The sequence below is a fragment of the Momordica charantia genome (assembly GCF_013281855.1).
Source record: "Momordica charantia cultivar OHB3-1 chromosome 11 unlocalized genomic scaffold, Mcharantia_2.0 BLBB01000011.1, whole genome shotgun sequence".
Taxonomy (NCBI): Eukaryota; Viridiplantae; Streptophyta; class Magnoliopsida; order Cucurbitales; family Cucurbitaceae; genus Momordica; species Momordica charantia.
The window spans coordinates 7,674,639-7,688,785 of record NW_028275159.1 but is presented as its reverse complement, the minus strand read 5'-3'; the positions used below and the strand labels follow the sequence as shown (position 1 = coordinate 7,688,785).

The window sequence follows — 14,147 nt, the reverse complement described above, 5'->3', positions numbered from 1 at the left end:
ACTAAAGTACAAGACCAAAAGTGTTATTTAACCAAGTTTTTTTTTACCCGCTTTGACTTTTATGATTGTGTCTATTTATTCTTTGTATTTTAAAAAATTTATTGTAAGTCATTGTAATTTCAATTTGTTTTCTTCTCAACGATAATCCTAGTATTTTAGGATTATGTTCCAAATCAAATTGCTTTACATGTTTTTTAAAATAAAACACTCAACATATCTAGTAAAGTATTAAACAAATTAATGAGAGAGATCTATTAGTATTAGCACTCAGAATGAAAGATTTATTAGAAACTTTGAGATGCAATAAATGTCATTTATGAAACTTTAAAAGCATCTTAATAACCTTTTAAAGTACTCAAGAGAGGATAATGATAGTAAATTGATGAAACGTTGAAAGTTTAGTAAGTACCAAAATCTTACAATTTAATCCTTTTGGACAAATTTAATCCACTTATTTATGTTGTAATTTGATTTGTTATTTACATTTAAATAAATCTTATATATTATGTTTTTAGTTACTGGTGTTATGATCGATTGAATATAAGTAGTATCCAATTTTTTTAATGAGAAAAAGACTATGATAAAAAATAAGCTATAGCTAGTTTTGAAAATTATAATTGATCAATGAGTTATAAAAGTTAATGTTATGTGGGTGTCACCATTTATAGACATGATTTTGAAAATAGATGCTAAAAAAAATGAAACTTTTAGAAAAATTATTAATCTAAGCACATTTTTTTAAATTCATGTTGGCTATAAGTTGATATTTTTAGGCACATTAACAATTTTTTTAAATATTAGTGGGCGTCCATCAGCCACCCACGAACTACTCAATATCCATGACGGTGTTTACCCTAATCTCTTTGGACCAATAAACCATCCATAATAATGCACATTGACATTACTATCTACAATTCCATATTTTATAAGGAAGAATAACTTCTTTTTTCTTTTATGAAAAAAGGTAGAATAATTTTATTATTCTTAAAATAATAAATAATTAATCCAAATTGTGTTAGTTCTAAAGTTACAGTATAAAAATTAATTGTTCCCAAGCAAACCCTAATGTTGATAAATACAAACATTTTGCTCTTTTTTTTGCAACGACTTTACGTATACTATTTATTTATTTATTATTATTATTTTTTGTGGCTCTTCAATCATCCTTCTACCATTTATTAAAAAAAAAATCATTCTTTTTAACATTACGTTTTTTTTTTTTGATTTGTACCAGTGTACCTTTTTTTAATTAAAAATTGCAATATACTTTCTTTCAAATCACATTCCCAACTATTATATCGATATTTTTTAAAAATTACTTTGCAGTACTTAATGCAATTCAGATATGAAACGAGAGGTTGTTAAACGGAAATGTAAATTTTAACCCAAATAATAATAATAATAATAATAAAAGCTCCAACCAACACCGAAGTATATTTTTAAATAGAGAGGTCAATCTTCTAGGCAAGAAAGACCAGAGCAATAGCACCACACAAGTTACAAAAGGAAGCCCCGAGCTACTGCTCCCTCGCACTAGGGATATCACTAGTGAAACCTTACCTTCAGTTAAAGATTAAAAAAAAAAGTACACACCATGGGATGACCCCTCCTGAGATTTATGGTGATGTCTTATATGTTCTGATCTTAGCCCAGGTCCTTGTACGTTGAAGCTGTCATCCTAACAAGCGGAGTGAACCCTTTAGAACAAGCTTCAGGTCAAATTCAACGTAGTTCTATTATTTTGTTAATATATGTATCATCGATAAAAAATTTTGAAGTATAGAGGTTGCAAAGAGTGGAAACAAAGTCTTACATTAGTTAGGAAATAGATAATCAAAAGTAAAACTATGGGAGTTATGTCCAAAGTGAATAATATCGTATCATTATGGAGGATTAAGACCGTTACCCTTAAAATGGAAGTTCGAAATTAAAGACGTTTTGTTTCGTGGGAGTGGTCCAACAAAAATTAACTTTCTAGTTTGTAGGCACTGGACCCCAAAATTGTAAGGGTACCATCTAGCCCACCAATTATTTTGCAACTTGCTATCCCTCTATCATTGGATTGGGTAGGTTTAACTGAAAAATGAAAAAAAAAGAAATTATTAAGTGTTAATTGATAATTTTTGTTAAAATTTTAAAGAGTAATAAAAAGTACATTTTGAATAATTAAAAGGGTTTTTAAAATTTAAAATATATCAATGTCTAATTGTGATTATATAATAAATATTTCGCTTAAAAATACTTTTTTTTTTCAAAAGCACACGTTACAAATTTCATCTCAATAGACTACCTCTTTTAAATTGCAATGGCATATATTTAGATTTTTGCTTTTTGTATGATTCGACCCTATAAATTTAAACTTTTAAGTTGTGGATCATACAAATTCAAGCTTATTAAAAATGTGAGCAAATTTTATCAAAGTTCGAATCGTTCTAGCTATTTTGCTCGTCTTTATAGAAAGGAGCATCTTCTTTTGTGAGAATTTGACTATGAGGTATCTTTATGCTCAAGCCTCGAACTATTGGTTGATTTTATACCTCTAGATTTTTTGAAAACAAACCTATCTTTATTTATTACACTATAAAACTTCTATATATTAAAAAGAAAAAATTGGCCAATAATGAATGAAAGCTTCTATTTTGCCAGTGTTTATTTAAACTACTTTTTCTAAAGAGAAAATAATAAGTAATTAATCCCAATAAATGAATTAACTCAAAGGGAAAGACTATATCTTAAATAATGATCACCAACTTTTGGCGATTAAAATGAGATAGAACACAAAACCATTAATAATGCATGCTTGATTTGGACTAGATAGGCTTGGCAATTAAATTAGAAAAAGAAATAATTAATGGAAAAGTGAATCAATAATTTAAATAAAATGCATAAAAAACACATGGAAGAAACCAAAACCACAAAATTAAGGTTCCTGACACAAATTGTCCCACACAGCAAAGACCCATCAATATAAGTGGCACATCAATTCAATTTCAACTCATTGTAATTTTCTAGTGATTCGATTCACGAGATAGATTATATAAATTTGAGTTATACACCAAATTTAAGTTTGGTAAAAACATTAAGTAGGATGTCTATTTTTCTTGCAGAGCCCCATCTTAAATAGGGTGGAGAATTATCGTCGTGGATGGTAAAGATTTTTTTCCCATCACCGCTAAATGGAGACGGTCCACAGAAACAAATACTAAAAAAAATTATATTCTTCTTACTTCATTCTTCATTATTGGAAATTTAGGTAGAAATTTCTTTTGTAAGGAATTATTTAATTGATAAATAATTTTTAAAAATAAAAAACAAGACAGGAAATAATTCTTTTCAAGGAACTCAAAATCTACGTCCTAATCTTCTCAAGAAATTTCGTGAAGATAGAAAATTAAATGGGGACGGGGACAAAAACGGAGACAAAAAAACCTTTCTCATTATCCGCCTACCCGTGAACACCCCTAACCATGAGCCTAAAACCTTTCTCATTATAGCCACTATCACAGTCAGCGACTTGTCCATTTTGTTATTACAATTTTTATTTTCAACGTTTTCATAAATAGACTTTATGCTGCTCTATCCCCTTTTTTTTTTCTTTTTAATATATAAATTTATTAAACGAATATTCTATTAAAATGATCAATTACTTTTTGATCATGTGCATTCTTCATGTGTGAGTTAATTATTTAATTTTTTTTAGAATATAATATTATATTAAACCTAATTTCTATCACAAAAATTATTAGCTAATTTCATCATTTAAATTTATATTCGAGTTGATTTAAATTATTTAATTATGTAAAATTTGATAGGTTCAATTACAATAGTTTTAATATCTATATTTCACTGTTTTCATCCTTTTTATTTTTGGTATATCGTTTTAAGGAGAATGAGAATTCGAACATGATAATTAGAGATAAGTGTTTAACTAGTTGATTAATCAATGAACATTTATCCAATACCTTCACTGTCTTGAAAGTAAATTTCATACAACAACGATTTTGTTTCTAATTTTCTATTTTGAAAAAAAAAAAAACTAAACTAAACTTTGTTCATCCATAAACTTTTATTAGAATAAAAAGCAGTAATAAAAAAGAAAACATGTTTTTTGGAAATAAAGAAAAAAAAGCAAAATGGTTATCATAAAAATCTAGACCTAATTTCCACTTTCATTTTCTTTTCTTTTTTTTTCTTTTTCTGTTGGGTATCTCAAAATGTTAGCCCAAAGAATTATCTACACAGCTCTTCTCCCATTCCCCAAAACCGACCGGCTCGTCGGCCCGCCTGGACCGGCCGCCGGAGATTTTTTTTCTTTTTCTTTTCAGAATCTAAAACTGTCTCCGGAGCTGGCGAAACTCTGCGGCAACCGTGCGGAAGACGTTGGATTGTGAAGGCGTTGAGCGGCGGGCCCACTCTGCACCTCCTGATCCGGCGGCTTCTGCGGCATGTGGGCGGCCGGAATATACATATCGGAGTACTGAGTCAGAGGAGCGAGTTCGGCGACCGAGTTGAGCGCTTCAAAGGGCCAGTCGAAAGTATTGAGGGAATTGATTCTGGGCAAGTTGAAGAACCGGTCTTCGATCTCCGGCAACACCTCCAGACCAACGTCGTCGAGGTGCGATGACGAACACGACGTCGACGACGACCCGCCGCCGTTGCTGCATTCCATGCTCGAAATGCTGCTCGTCGCCGCCACCGCCGCCGCCTTCTGAGAACTTGAATTCTTCTTGTAAATCCGGCATAAAACCCACTCGTCCAGCTGCAAAATTAAAAGACAAAATAAAAATCTAAAATAAATAATCAAAATTGTCAAAGAAGGAATAAATCATCCTCAACCCCAAAACCCAAAAATTTAAGCGATAAGTTGAATAAATTTAATTTTGAAAATTATAATAAATAGAGAGAAATAGTAATCTAGTCGCCGTTCGAATATAACATCTTTATTAATGAGGGTTGGTTTTGGCTCCATTTTTTACGTAATAAATTGAATAAATTGAATAAATTGAATACATAATAGAAGATTAAATTAAATTAATTTTGTTAAAAAATGAAGAAGATTAAATTAAATTAATTTTGTTTACCTTGGTGCTCCCGGCAGTGTTGCGGAAGGCATCGATGAGGCGATATTCGTGCATGATCCAATTGGTTTTGGTTCCTTTGGGGGCTTTTCCGACGTAAAAAACCAGAGCTTTTTTAATGCCCACTTTCCGGCCTTCTGTGCATATAATCTTGTCGGTTCCGGTGGCCTTCCAGTACCCGGATCCGGCGACCCGATTCGGCCTCGACCCGTTCGGGTACTTCCTGTCCCGAGGACTGAAAAAATACCACTCCTTTTCCCCAAACATAGCTTTACCTGCAAAAAGTAATTAAAACCCATCAATCAAAAGAAAAGACCCAAATTAATTGGATCATTTTTGTTTTGGACTTACTGGGGAGAACCCATGGGTCGAATTTGTAGAGATCGATGTCGCCGATGATCTGGAGGGAGAACTGGTGGCCGGCGACTTTCCGGCAGAGGTATTGAACGAGGAGCTCTTCGTCGGTCGGAAAGAAGCGGAATCCCGGCGGCAGGCTCAGCTGCGAGAGTGGGTCTTTCTCCGGCACCCCCATTTCCCGATTCTAGATTTGGTTGGAAGAGGGTGAATTTGGGTAATTATGATGAAATTTGGGGGTTTTTTCGAAAATTTTGGGGGCCTCTGGGAATGGGTTATATAGAGAGATAAGTACGGTCGGTTCTTGAAGAGGGAGTGGGACCCAGTGGACATGGTCACCATTTAAGAGGCGACACGTGTCGGTCTGAGGTTCGAAGCTATCGGAGCGTTGAGCTTATCTGGTTCGGGTACGGCCAAGCCTCCGGTGCATGAACCTTCCTAAACTACACGACGAAATACACGTGTACTGCACGCGCCTGTCGTATTAGAAGCTTTATTATTGTTATTATTTTTTTCTACTTGTACGTAAAATAATTATATATATATATATAAAAAAAAAGATTGTAGAATTATGGGTGTTTCTAAATTGTATTTAATAGGTTTATGAATATTTAAAATGTTTAATGAGAGTATAAAAGTCTGATTTTGTTTTTTTGCTAGGTTTTTCTAGACTTAAAAAGTGTATTACCATTTGGTTAGACATAAAATTAAGAGTTTAAAAAATGTATTAGGTGTGGAGATGAAAGGCCAAGGAAGTCTCAAACACAATATTGAATATTTAGGATTTTAATGATACTTTTAAAAGCAAAGTTGGAAGATAAAGGTTATGGTTTAATTTTAAAAGTAAATAATAGAGACATTTACATAAAGCATAATATAATATAATTAAATAGATGTGGGTTTTCACATATATGAGAAAATTATAATGTTTTAAAAAATAACACAGCTAGATCAATCTCAAACTTAAATATAATGCTAAAGAGAAAAGTCACATTTTTTTCTACGTTTAAAAAAAAACGAAGAGTAGTGAATTTTCTTTTTGTGTGTTTTTTGGTACAACAAATGAGATAGAGGATTCATCCTTTGATCTCAAGAAGATTATAAGTACTTTGTCAGGAGTAACGATCAAGGGTCGAGACCGATCTGAAGGTCACGCCTGCAATGCACACACGTTAGGGAGACCTGTCGCAAATAACAAGCCTGCCAAGTCGTTTAGTCGCAAGGGATCGGAGACTGATGTGCTTCCTCGATTTATTTTTCGGCCAACTGTCAGCACGAAACCATATAGGTCGGACCATCATGCCAAGTCCATGTAGAACAACACAGTTACATTGAGAAAAAGCATAACGATCCGCCCAACACCACAGACACACTAAGTTAACTTAGTCAATGGTTCACTATAGACACGTCCTAGGTCAGTGCAACCATTCGTCCAACCATAGGTGCACCTAGGTCCGCCACTTGGGAAATACTATTTCCAAGCAAAAACTACCCCTGTCCATGACGGGTGTATGCTCGATCACCTGTTTGGTGCCTCTACAAGTCAGATTAGTCATCAAGCAATTTCTTGAGAGTGAAGTAATCTCAAACCTGCTTCGTACCCTAACTTAAGCATTAGAGTGCAGTATGCATACAACACACTAGTGTCTTCTCTCTCTTTGTGCAAGTCGCCACACATTTCTATTCAAAAGCTAAAACCTCGCCCTTTCCCTATTTACAACCCGTCGAATCAATTCTACGCCCGATTCAATTAGCCTCAAATCTCACGCTTCAACATACTTTATTCACTAAGATATCTTCACAACGAAACAATTATGATATTTTTCAAAATAGAAAATAGTAAAATCTTTGGAAAGTAAAAATAGATTCGAAATGAAAAATAGAAAAGGGAGGAAAAGAAAAAAAAAATGAAAAGGGAAACGATTAAGTCGTGTGGGCGGTGTCTAGCACAGGTGGAATGAGAACCTCGTCGGCAAAGTGAACAAGGACACGTGGCGGCACATGGGAGGGCCAAAACAACGACAAGTTTGGCAGAAGTTTTTATTCATGAGGTTTTTCTAACACTGGGGCAATAATTTGGTGACGCGTTCCTTTAACTTCCTTTTACTTTTTTAGTTTTGTTTTCTTATGTTTTTCTTTTTATCGAACAATATTTCAAATATAATTTAATGTCACAAATTATTTTTCAGTAGTTAGACGTTTGATGAATTGATATTTTATTTTAATATCATGACAATTTATCGAGTCACACTGGTTTGAAATGTCGTAGTTGTCTATAAATAATTTGTCAAGTTAGATTTTTTTTTTTGGTTTATATTGTATTTTGAATGTCTATTTATTCACAGGATAAAAAAAGGTTTTAGAAAATACTAGAATTAGGTCAAAAGGCATTTCTTTTATTCTAAAGAAAAATTAAGATAATTAACCAAATTCTATAACACATTTAGAGGTCAAAATTGGATTCTATTATTCTTTGGGATAAAATTTGATTGGGTAGCCTCCTTTCCTAAAATATATAAGCACCAATTTTCGTATATAAAATATTTTCTGAAAAGGCAATGGTTCTTCATTGGACTTAGACTTTTACATTCCATTTTATTAACCTAAATATGGATCGAGACGATACAAAAGAAATCATTGAGTGACGTATATTCTATTTTTTCCTTTTTCATATTTATAATAATTTTTGAGCTGTCGGGTGTACAATATTAAACTCTTGTAACATAATGACACTTGTTTTTAATTTATTTTTTACGTATTTTAGAGGAGTTTAAGTTTGAAAAACGAAAAAGAATCGTGTAGATATATCCCAGAGTTCGAAGGGAATGATTCTATTTTGAGAGGTGTTAGGATTATTGGTGAGATATGGATGGGAGTTAAAAAGAGTTTGCTTTCACTCCTCAATTTAGTGTGATGCAATGTATGATGACGTGGCAGTCTCTTAGAAGATGATAGCTATGGAAAAATCCCAAAGCTTTCAATGCTTTCTTCTCTTTTCTTTTTTTCTTTTTTGCTTTAGCTTCAAATGATAAGATTTTTTTTGGAAAAAGAAAAATGCAATGTGCTCTATTTTGATGCATACTTTCATGCCACGTGGAAGTTGAGTTTAGTTGATAGAATTTTTGGACGGCTATTAAATGTTAACCAAGAAAAGGAAAGGAAGAGAGAAGTTAGGTCTTTTTTTTCTTCCACTAAATTATTATCGATACATATCTATACTTTAGAATTAATTTGAATTTAGTCTTTTCTCATATCGTGTCAAATCATTACCATGTTAAATATATAAAACGTTTATTTTGTTATATATTTAGCGAGGAAGTGTGTTTTTTTTATTGTTGTAATAGTTTGCCATATTAGACTTGAGAGTTGAATTAAAAAAAAAAACAAGATTGGTAAAAATTAATTTGTGATTAGAACTAAATTTAAAACTTTTTAAACTATATAAAGATTTTGAAATTTTAAAATTTAAACCATCGTAGAGCCTAGAGCCTAAATTGGTGTGATGACTCCTTGTTTTTTGAGTTGGTGGAATTCATACAAGAAATTGAATTTTGGCAGCTTGGATTTGAAGCATAGGATATGGATTTGGAATTGGATACCTTAAGCAATAAATTAAATTAATATTAATATTTTAAAATATGGTTTCAAATTTTGATACTTTGTCGACTAACTTATTTTGAATTTTTTTTTAACAAATATATATTTTTTTCAGTAAAAAATATTTAATGTGTAAATATTATTTTGATAATTATACTTTCAATTTTAGATCTTTTGGTCCCTCTATTTTTAATATTGGTCCATTTTGATCATTGTATTTTTTAAAAGTGACCATTTCAATTCTTTTATTTTCTTTTTTATTTCATTTGTGTTTCGATCATAAGTTTAGTACGATGTTACACTCAACAAGATTCTTAAAACGTTTGAATCTACGTATTGTCATTTCCTCCCAATTTATTATTGATTAACATTTATTGGACCTTTAGAAAAGGTTTTGATCGTGTATAGAATTTGTGTTAAAATTTTGCAAATATTGACCAAATATAGTCACCTTTAGAAAGCACATGAACCAAAACAGACGTTTCCAAAATCTAGGGGCTAAAATGGACTAAAATATTTTTTTTAGTACAAAATCTAAGGTGAGGGATCGAACACACAAGTTCTTGGTTGGAGATATATGTCAATTACCGCTAAGCTATGCTTACTTTGAGCTAAAATGGACTAAAGTTAAAAGTACAGAATACCATAATTGATATTTTGAAACTATAGGGAACAAAATGAACCCTAGAGATTAAAATAGTGTATATATATATATATTTTTTTTTTTGAAAAAAGAGTAAAATAATATTTAATCAATGTATAATATATGAATAAATACAATCTTAAAGGTGAATGAGTAGTAGGAACCTAAAACTTCTTTTGAGATGTGTAAGAAGCCGTGTGAATGAATTTATGGTCATACGATGTCGTTGAATAGTCAAAGTAAATAAGGAGTATAATTGCATGCTTTTAACTTTTTAAGTGGAATGTTTTTATGTGTTCTGTTTTAATGTTTTCTTCCAAGTGTCTCGTTTTATTTTTTTTCCCTCGTTTAAGAAATGATAATATTTTATATTTTTCTTGAAAAAAAGGTCAAAATATGTTTCATAATGATTTTATTATTTTTTTTTATGTTTGACAATGGTGTCTTTAAAAGTACATCACAGAAAAAAAAAAAATTGTTTAAAACATTTTTCATTAATTTAAGAATTATACCTAAATAATGGACGTTAGTCGTTAAGTTACGTTTGATCACTATTTTACTTTTGATTTTTTATTTCTAAAAATTAAGCTTTTCACTACTCACTGATATCTTTCTTTGATTTTTAATCTATTTTTTTAAAAACAATTTTAAATTTTAAAATCTAAAAAAAATAGTTTTTGAAATTTGGTCAAAAATTCAAATATTTGTAGTTAATGATATATGGTAATAACATTATTTTTAAGCGAAATTATAATCAAATAGATTTGAAGTAAAAATATAATTAAAATTAATTAGTAACAAGCATCACTTTATTTATTTATTTTATTTATAGTACAATAACAAGCATCATTTATAGAAACCAAAAAAGGGCAATTATTTTGTTGGCAATATATTAGAATTTGTACAAATCCTTGACAAAGATACTAAACAATATTGATCTTTCCCAATATGATGACATCATGTCATTCATAATTGGTCAATGGATGTAATTTCAAAATAAGTAACAATTATTGGCAAACATGGATTTCAAACGACATGTTGCTTATATTTCGCTACATGTCGATAATTATATTCCTTCTCTCTACATCTTATTTAATTGCTAATTTGTAAAACTTCTTCCTTTTTTTTGACACATAAAACTTCTTTTAGTTTGCTTTCCATTTCCCAACTTTTTCATTTACTACATTTTTAAGAATAAAACTGATGAAGTTAGAGCTAAAAGTGTGGATCAGGTTGCCTCTCCTTCTCCTCTCCATACGTTTTTTCTCAGTCTTTCGACTAAATTTTTTCAAAGGGGTATTCTTCTTTGGTTTATTTCGATTCTTCTATAATTTTTTTTCAAGAAGTAAATAGCATGGATCGAAATATAATAGAGAACTCTCTTGCTGTTGTGGAGACAATTTTAGGGGAGGATCATTCTTCCCCACTGGTTGCTGTGATGGCATATGGTGGTTGGGTGTCGGGGATCTCCCTATTGGATGTTAATAGTATCATCGCGGCTGACAAAATAAAAGACAACATTGTTATGTATGGTTCGTGACTTCATCATCTAGGTGTTTGAAGAGTTATTAAGGACAGAATTGGAGAGGTCACTTGCCTGAGATCTCTTCGGATGAATATTCATCTTCGTTGCATATTGGTTCAGAGAACTTCCATTGTCCAAGGGCAAGGAAGACGGAGCAGAAGGTGGGCAACGATAAAGGTGCTGCAGCGACGATTAGCTCGAACACCATTTTGGAATCTGGAGAGGCTATCAGACTTAATTGTATTTCCATGACCAACGTGATTTGAGGAATTTGCCTAATCCTTCCTTACCTGTCATGGTGGAGAATAAAACAACTTTAGAAGCAATTATTTCCTTTCCAATTATGAATAAAGGAGCCATAATTGATAAAATACCTCAATTAATTGAGGACGTTGTGATCTTGGAGAAAGTGTTTAGTGGACTAAATTTTTTTCATATTCCTAGTTATTTGAATAGGCAAGCTGTTTTATTGACTAAGTTGGCAATTTCTTATCATTTCTATGTTCTTTGGGACAATTGTTTCCTTCGTGGATTGTAATGCTGATGCACTCTTCTGATGTAACTTTAGTGGTCCTATTTCTTTTTAATGCAATTTTTCTTTGTTTAAAATAAAAAGGGATGAAAATTAGCTTTTTATATATTATAAAACTCCTCGATCAACTTTTGAAATATACTCTTTATGTAACGTCCCGAGTCCCTCAGGTTAGTTAGTCTCGAATCAAGAGATTTTTATTTTTATTTTAAAATTAAACTTTAATAAAATTTATATTTATCGGGCTCCGTGTGGTTGGTTTTGTCTTAAGTTGGGATGAATTTCTTTTCTCTTTGGCTTGGTCATGTTGGGCCTTTTGGGTTGGTTTGGTTTTAAAACAAAGGAAAAGAAAGTTAATAATAAAAAAAGAAAATAAAACACATAGGGTTTTTCTTCCATCTTCTTCTTCCTTCTTGCCCTAGCCGGCCACACCCCCCCTTCTCTGTTTTTTCGTTAGCCCGTACCCTTCCTCCGGCGACGACAGCAGCAGCGGCGCATCCTTCAAGCCGGCGCCCAGCCCTCACGACGCTCTCGACGGTGGCGACCATTGCAGCAGGTACTTCTTCTTGACGTCGTAGGTAGCAGTAGCTGCGGCGGGTGGCGAGGGGTAGCGGGTCCAACGAGTCCATTGTTGCCTAGATCCGACACCTTCGAGCAGACCACGAGCAAGTCCGGCGAATTAGCGGCGACGCGTGACTGCTCCGAACAACATCGATTCTCGCCAGATCCGGCTGTCTTGACGGCGACTTTCCCCTTGCCGTCGCGTCCTTCGGCGCCCTGTACCTGCAGCACCTCTCCCCGACTCGAACAGAAGCGACCAGCTTGTGTTTGGCCCAGATTTGCGGCGTTTTCTTCCTCCCGGTGACTTTTGGTGTTGACCCACATCCGTTCGAAGCCCGATTTAGGCTACCCACACCTTGGCGAGCTAGATCTAAGTTACCCACACCTATACGAAGTCAATTTTGTGGTAATGAGTCATTTGAACCCTTTTAGGATTGATTTCGAAGGCGGAATGGTATATGTAACTTGCTGTTTTCTTTCTGTTTTAGTGCCTAGGTGTGAGATCGACGCAGAACTTAGGGGCGCGGTTGGGTGTAAGTAGACAAGGGGCGTGTGCGTGCGTTAATGTGTGTCAGATGGCTTCTAATGTGCTGTTTTTGTGATGTTTGATATTATTTTTGATACGCTGTTGTGTTAGGTAGCTCTCGGTTGTGGTAAACTGTATACTTGATGTAGTGTTGAATATTCGTTGGTGATAATAGTGGAAATCTTGCCTTGTTAAACTGCTGAGAATGGTTATGGGATAATGTATGTTTACAAAGGGTGCTCGTTAAATTAGAATCATTGTGATTATGTTTTTCTTATGATGTGGGCGTGCTTGTATAGTTTATATAAATGTTCATTTATGATGTGAGCGTGCTGGTTGAGCATATATAAATGTTTCTTTATGTTGCGAGCCTGCTGGTCTGACTCATATTATTTTCTTATGAGATGTGGGTGTAATAGAAGCATATTTTCGGACCCTATTCGCAGGCTAGGGGTTGACGTGGAGTTGGTTATGATAAGGAACGTTGGATTTTTGAGGAAAGTGAATGGGTGAGTGTCAGGGCCTCGGGTATAAATGGTCGGGGGCTGATACGTCACTAATGGAGTATCGAGGCCTCGGATAGAAATGGTCGAGGGTCGATGCGAGGAGCCTTTGAAAGGAAAACTATTGGGGCCTTGGGTAAAAATGATCAAGGGCCGATAGATGGTGAAGTCATCGGGGCCTTGGGTAAAAATGGTCGAGGGCCGATGCGGTAGTGTCGGGGCTCTGGGTAAAAATGGTCAGGGGCCGACTCTACTCGAAGAAGTTAATTGTGGAAGGCTAGGATAGCTGTGATATGCGTAGAGGTACATGAGATGTTAGGGAGACTCGAGGTTGGTAACTAATTGGTTCATGGTTGTGGTTGTTGCCGAATCTTATAGAATGTGTCTATGTTTGATTGCATAATGTGATGAAGAGCATGACTATGAATGTTTCATGATTTGGTTGAGCATGATGTGTGTGTTGTTAGTGAGGGCTACTTATGGAGTATATTTTATATACTCACCCCCTCTACAATTATTGTTTCAGGTGAAGGACTCGTTGGCGACCATGGTGATGAGACGGAGGAGACATGACGAGTGAGGACCATAGGTTGCGTAGTCACTTTTGCTTAGCTTAAGTTAGATGGTTAAGACCTTATGTTATGGTCAATAAACTATTTGTTCGTATTTGAATAATTGGGAGGTTCCTTTACTTTATTTCTGGATAGGTGATTATTTTAGTTTTCTTCCATTCATTGAATTTGCCTAGTTGGAATAATAAAGTTGCCTAATGAGGCTGTCCACGGATGATGTTTGAATGATATTCTATAGAAGTGTTTCATTGTTAAA

At 33.5% G+C, this 14,147-nt stretch overlaps 1 protein-coding gene and 1 long non-coding RNA gene across 2 annotated transcripts; one reads left to right on the top strand and one right to left on the bottom strand.

The window, feature by feature from the left end:
* Window positions 1-4,037: 4,037 nt before the first annotated feature.
* On the bottom strand, window positions 4,038-5,694 carry LOC148208063 (NAC domain-containing protein 72-like). Its single transcript, XM_088119903.1, has 3 exons — window positions 5,430-5,694; window positions 5,082-5,353; window positions 4,038-4,759 (listed from the first exon to the last, which is right to left on the bottom strand). Exons 1-3 carry the CDS (start codon window positions 5,608-5,610, stop codon window positions 4,322-4,324), a joined length of 891 nt encoding a protein of 296 aa, XP_087976029.1. The 5' UTR covers window positions 5,611-5,694; the 3' UTR covers window positions 4,038-4,321.
* A 6,396-nt stretch (window positions 5,695-12,090) lies between these two features.
* Window positions 12,091-14,147, top strand: LOC148208062 (uncharacterized). Its single transcript, XR_015788671.1, has 3 exons — window positions 12,091-12,696; window positions 12,779-12,823; window positions 13,846-14,147. It is a non-coding gene; the product is annotated as an uncharacterized LOC148208062 (long non-coding RNA).

Excerpts from the sequence above, each read along its gene's own strand:
- LOC148208063 (XM_088119903.1), bottom strand. The coding sequence starts at position 5,610 with ATGGGGGTGCCGGAGAAAGACCCACTCTCGCAGCTGAGCCTGCCGCCG. Across the intron at positions 5,354-5,429 it reads CGACCCATGGGTTCTCCCCA|GTAAAGCTATGTTTGGGGAA; the intron begins GTAAGTCCAAAA and ends TACTTTTTGCAG. Across the intron at positions 4,760-5,081 it reads ACACTGCCGGGAGCACCAAG|CTGGACGAGTGGGTTTTATG; the intron begins GTAAACAAAATT and ends TTAATTTTGCAG.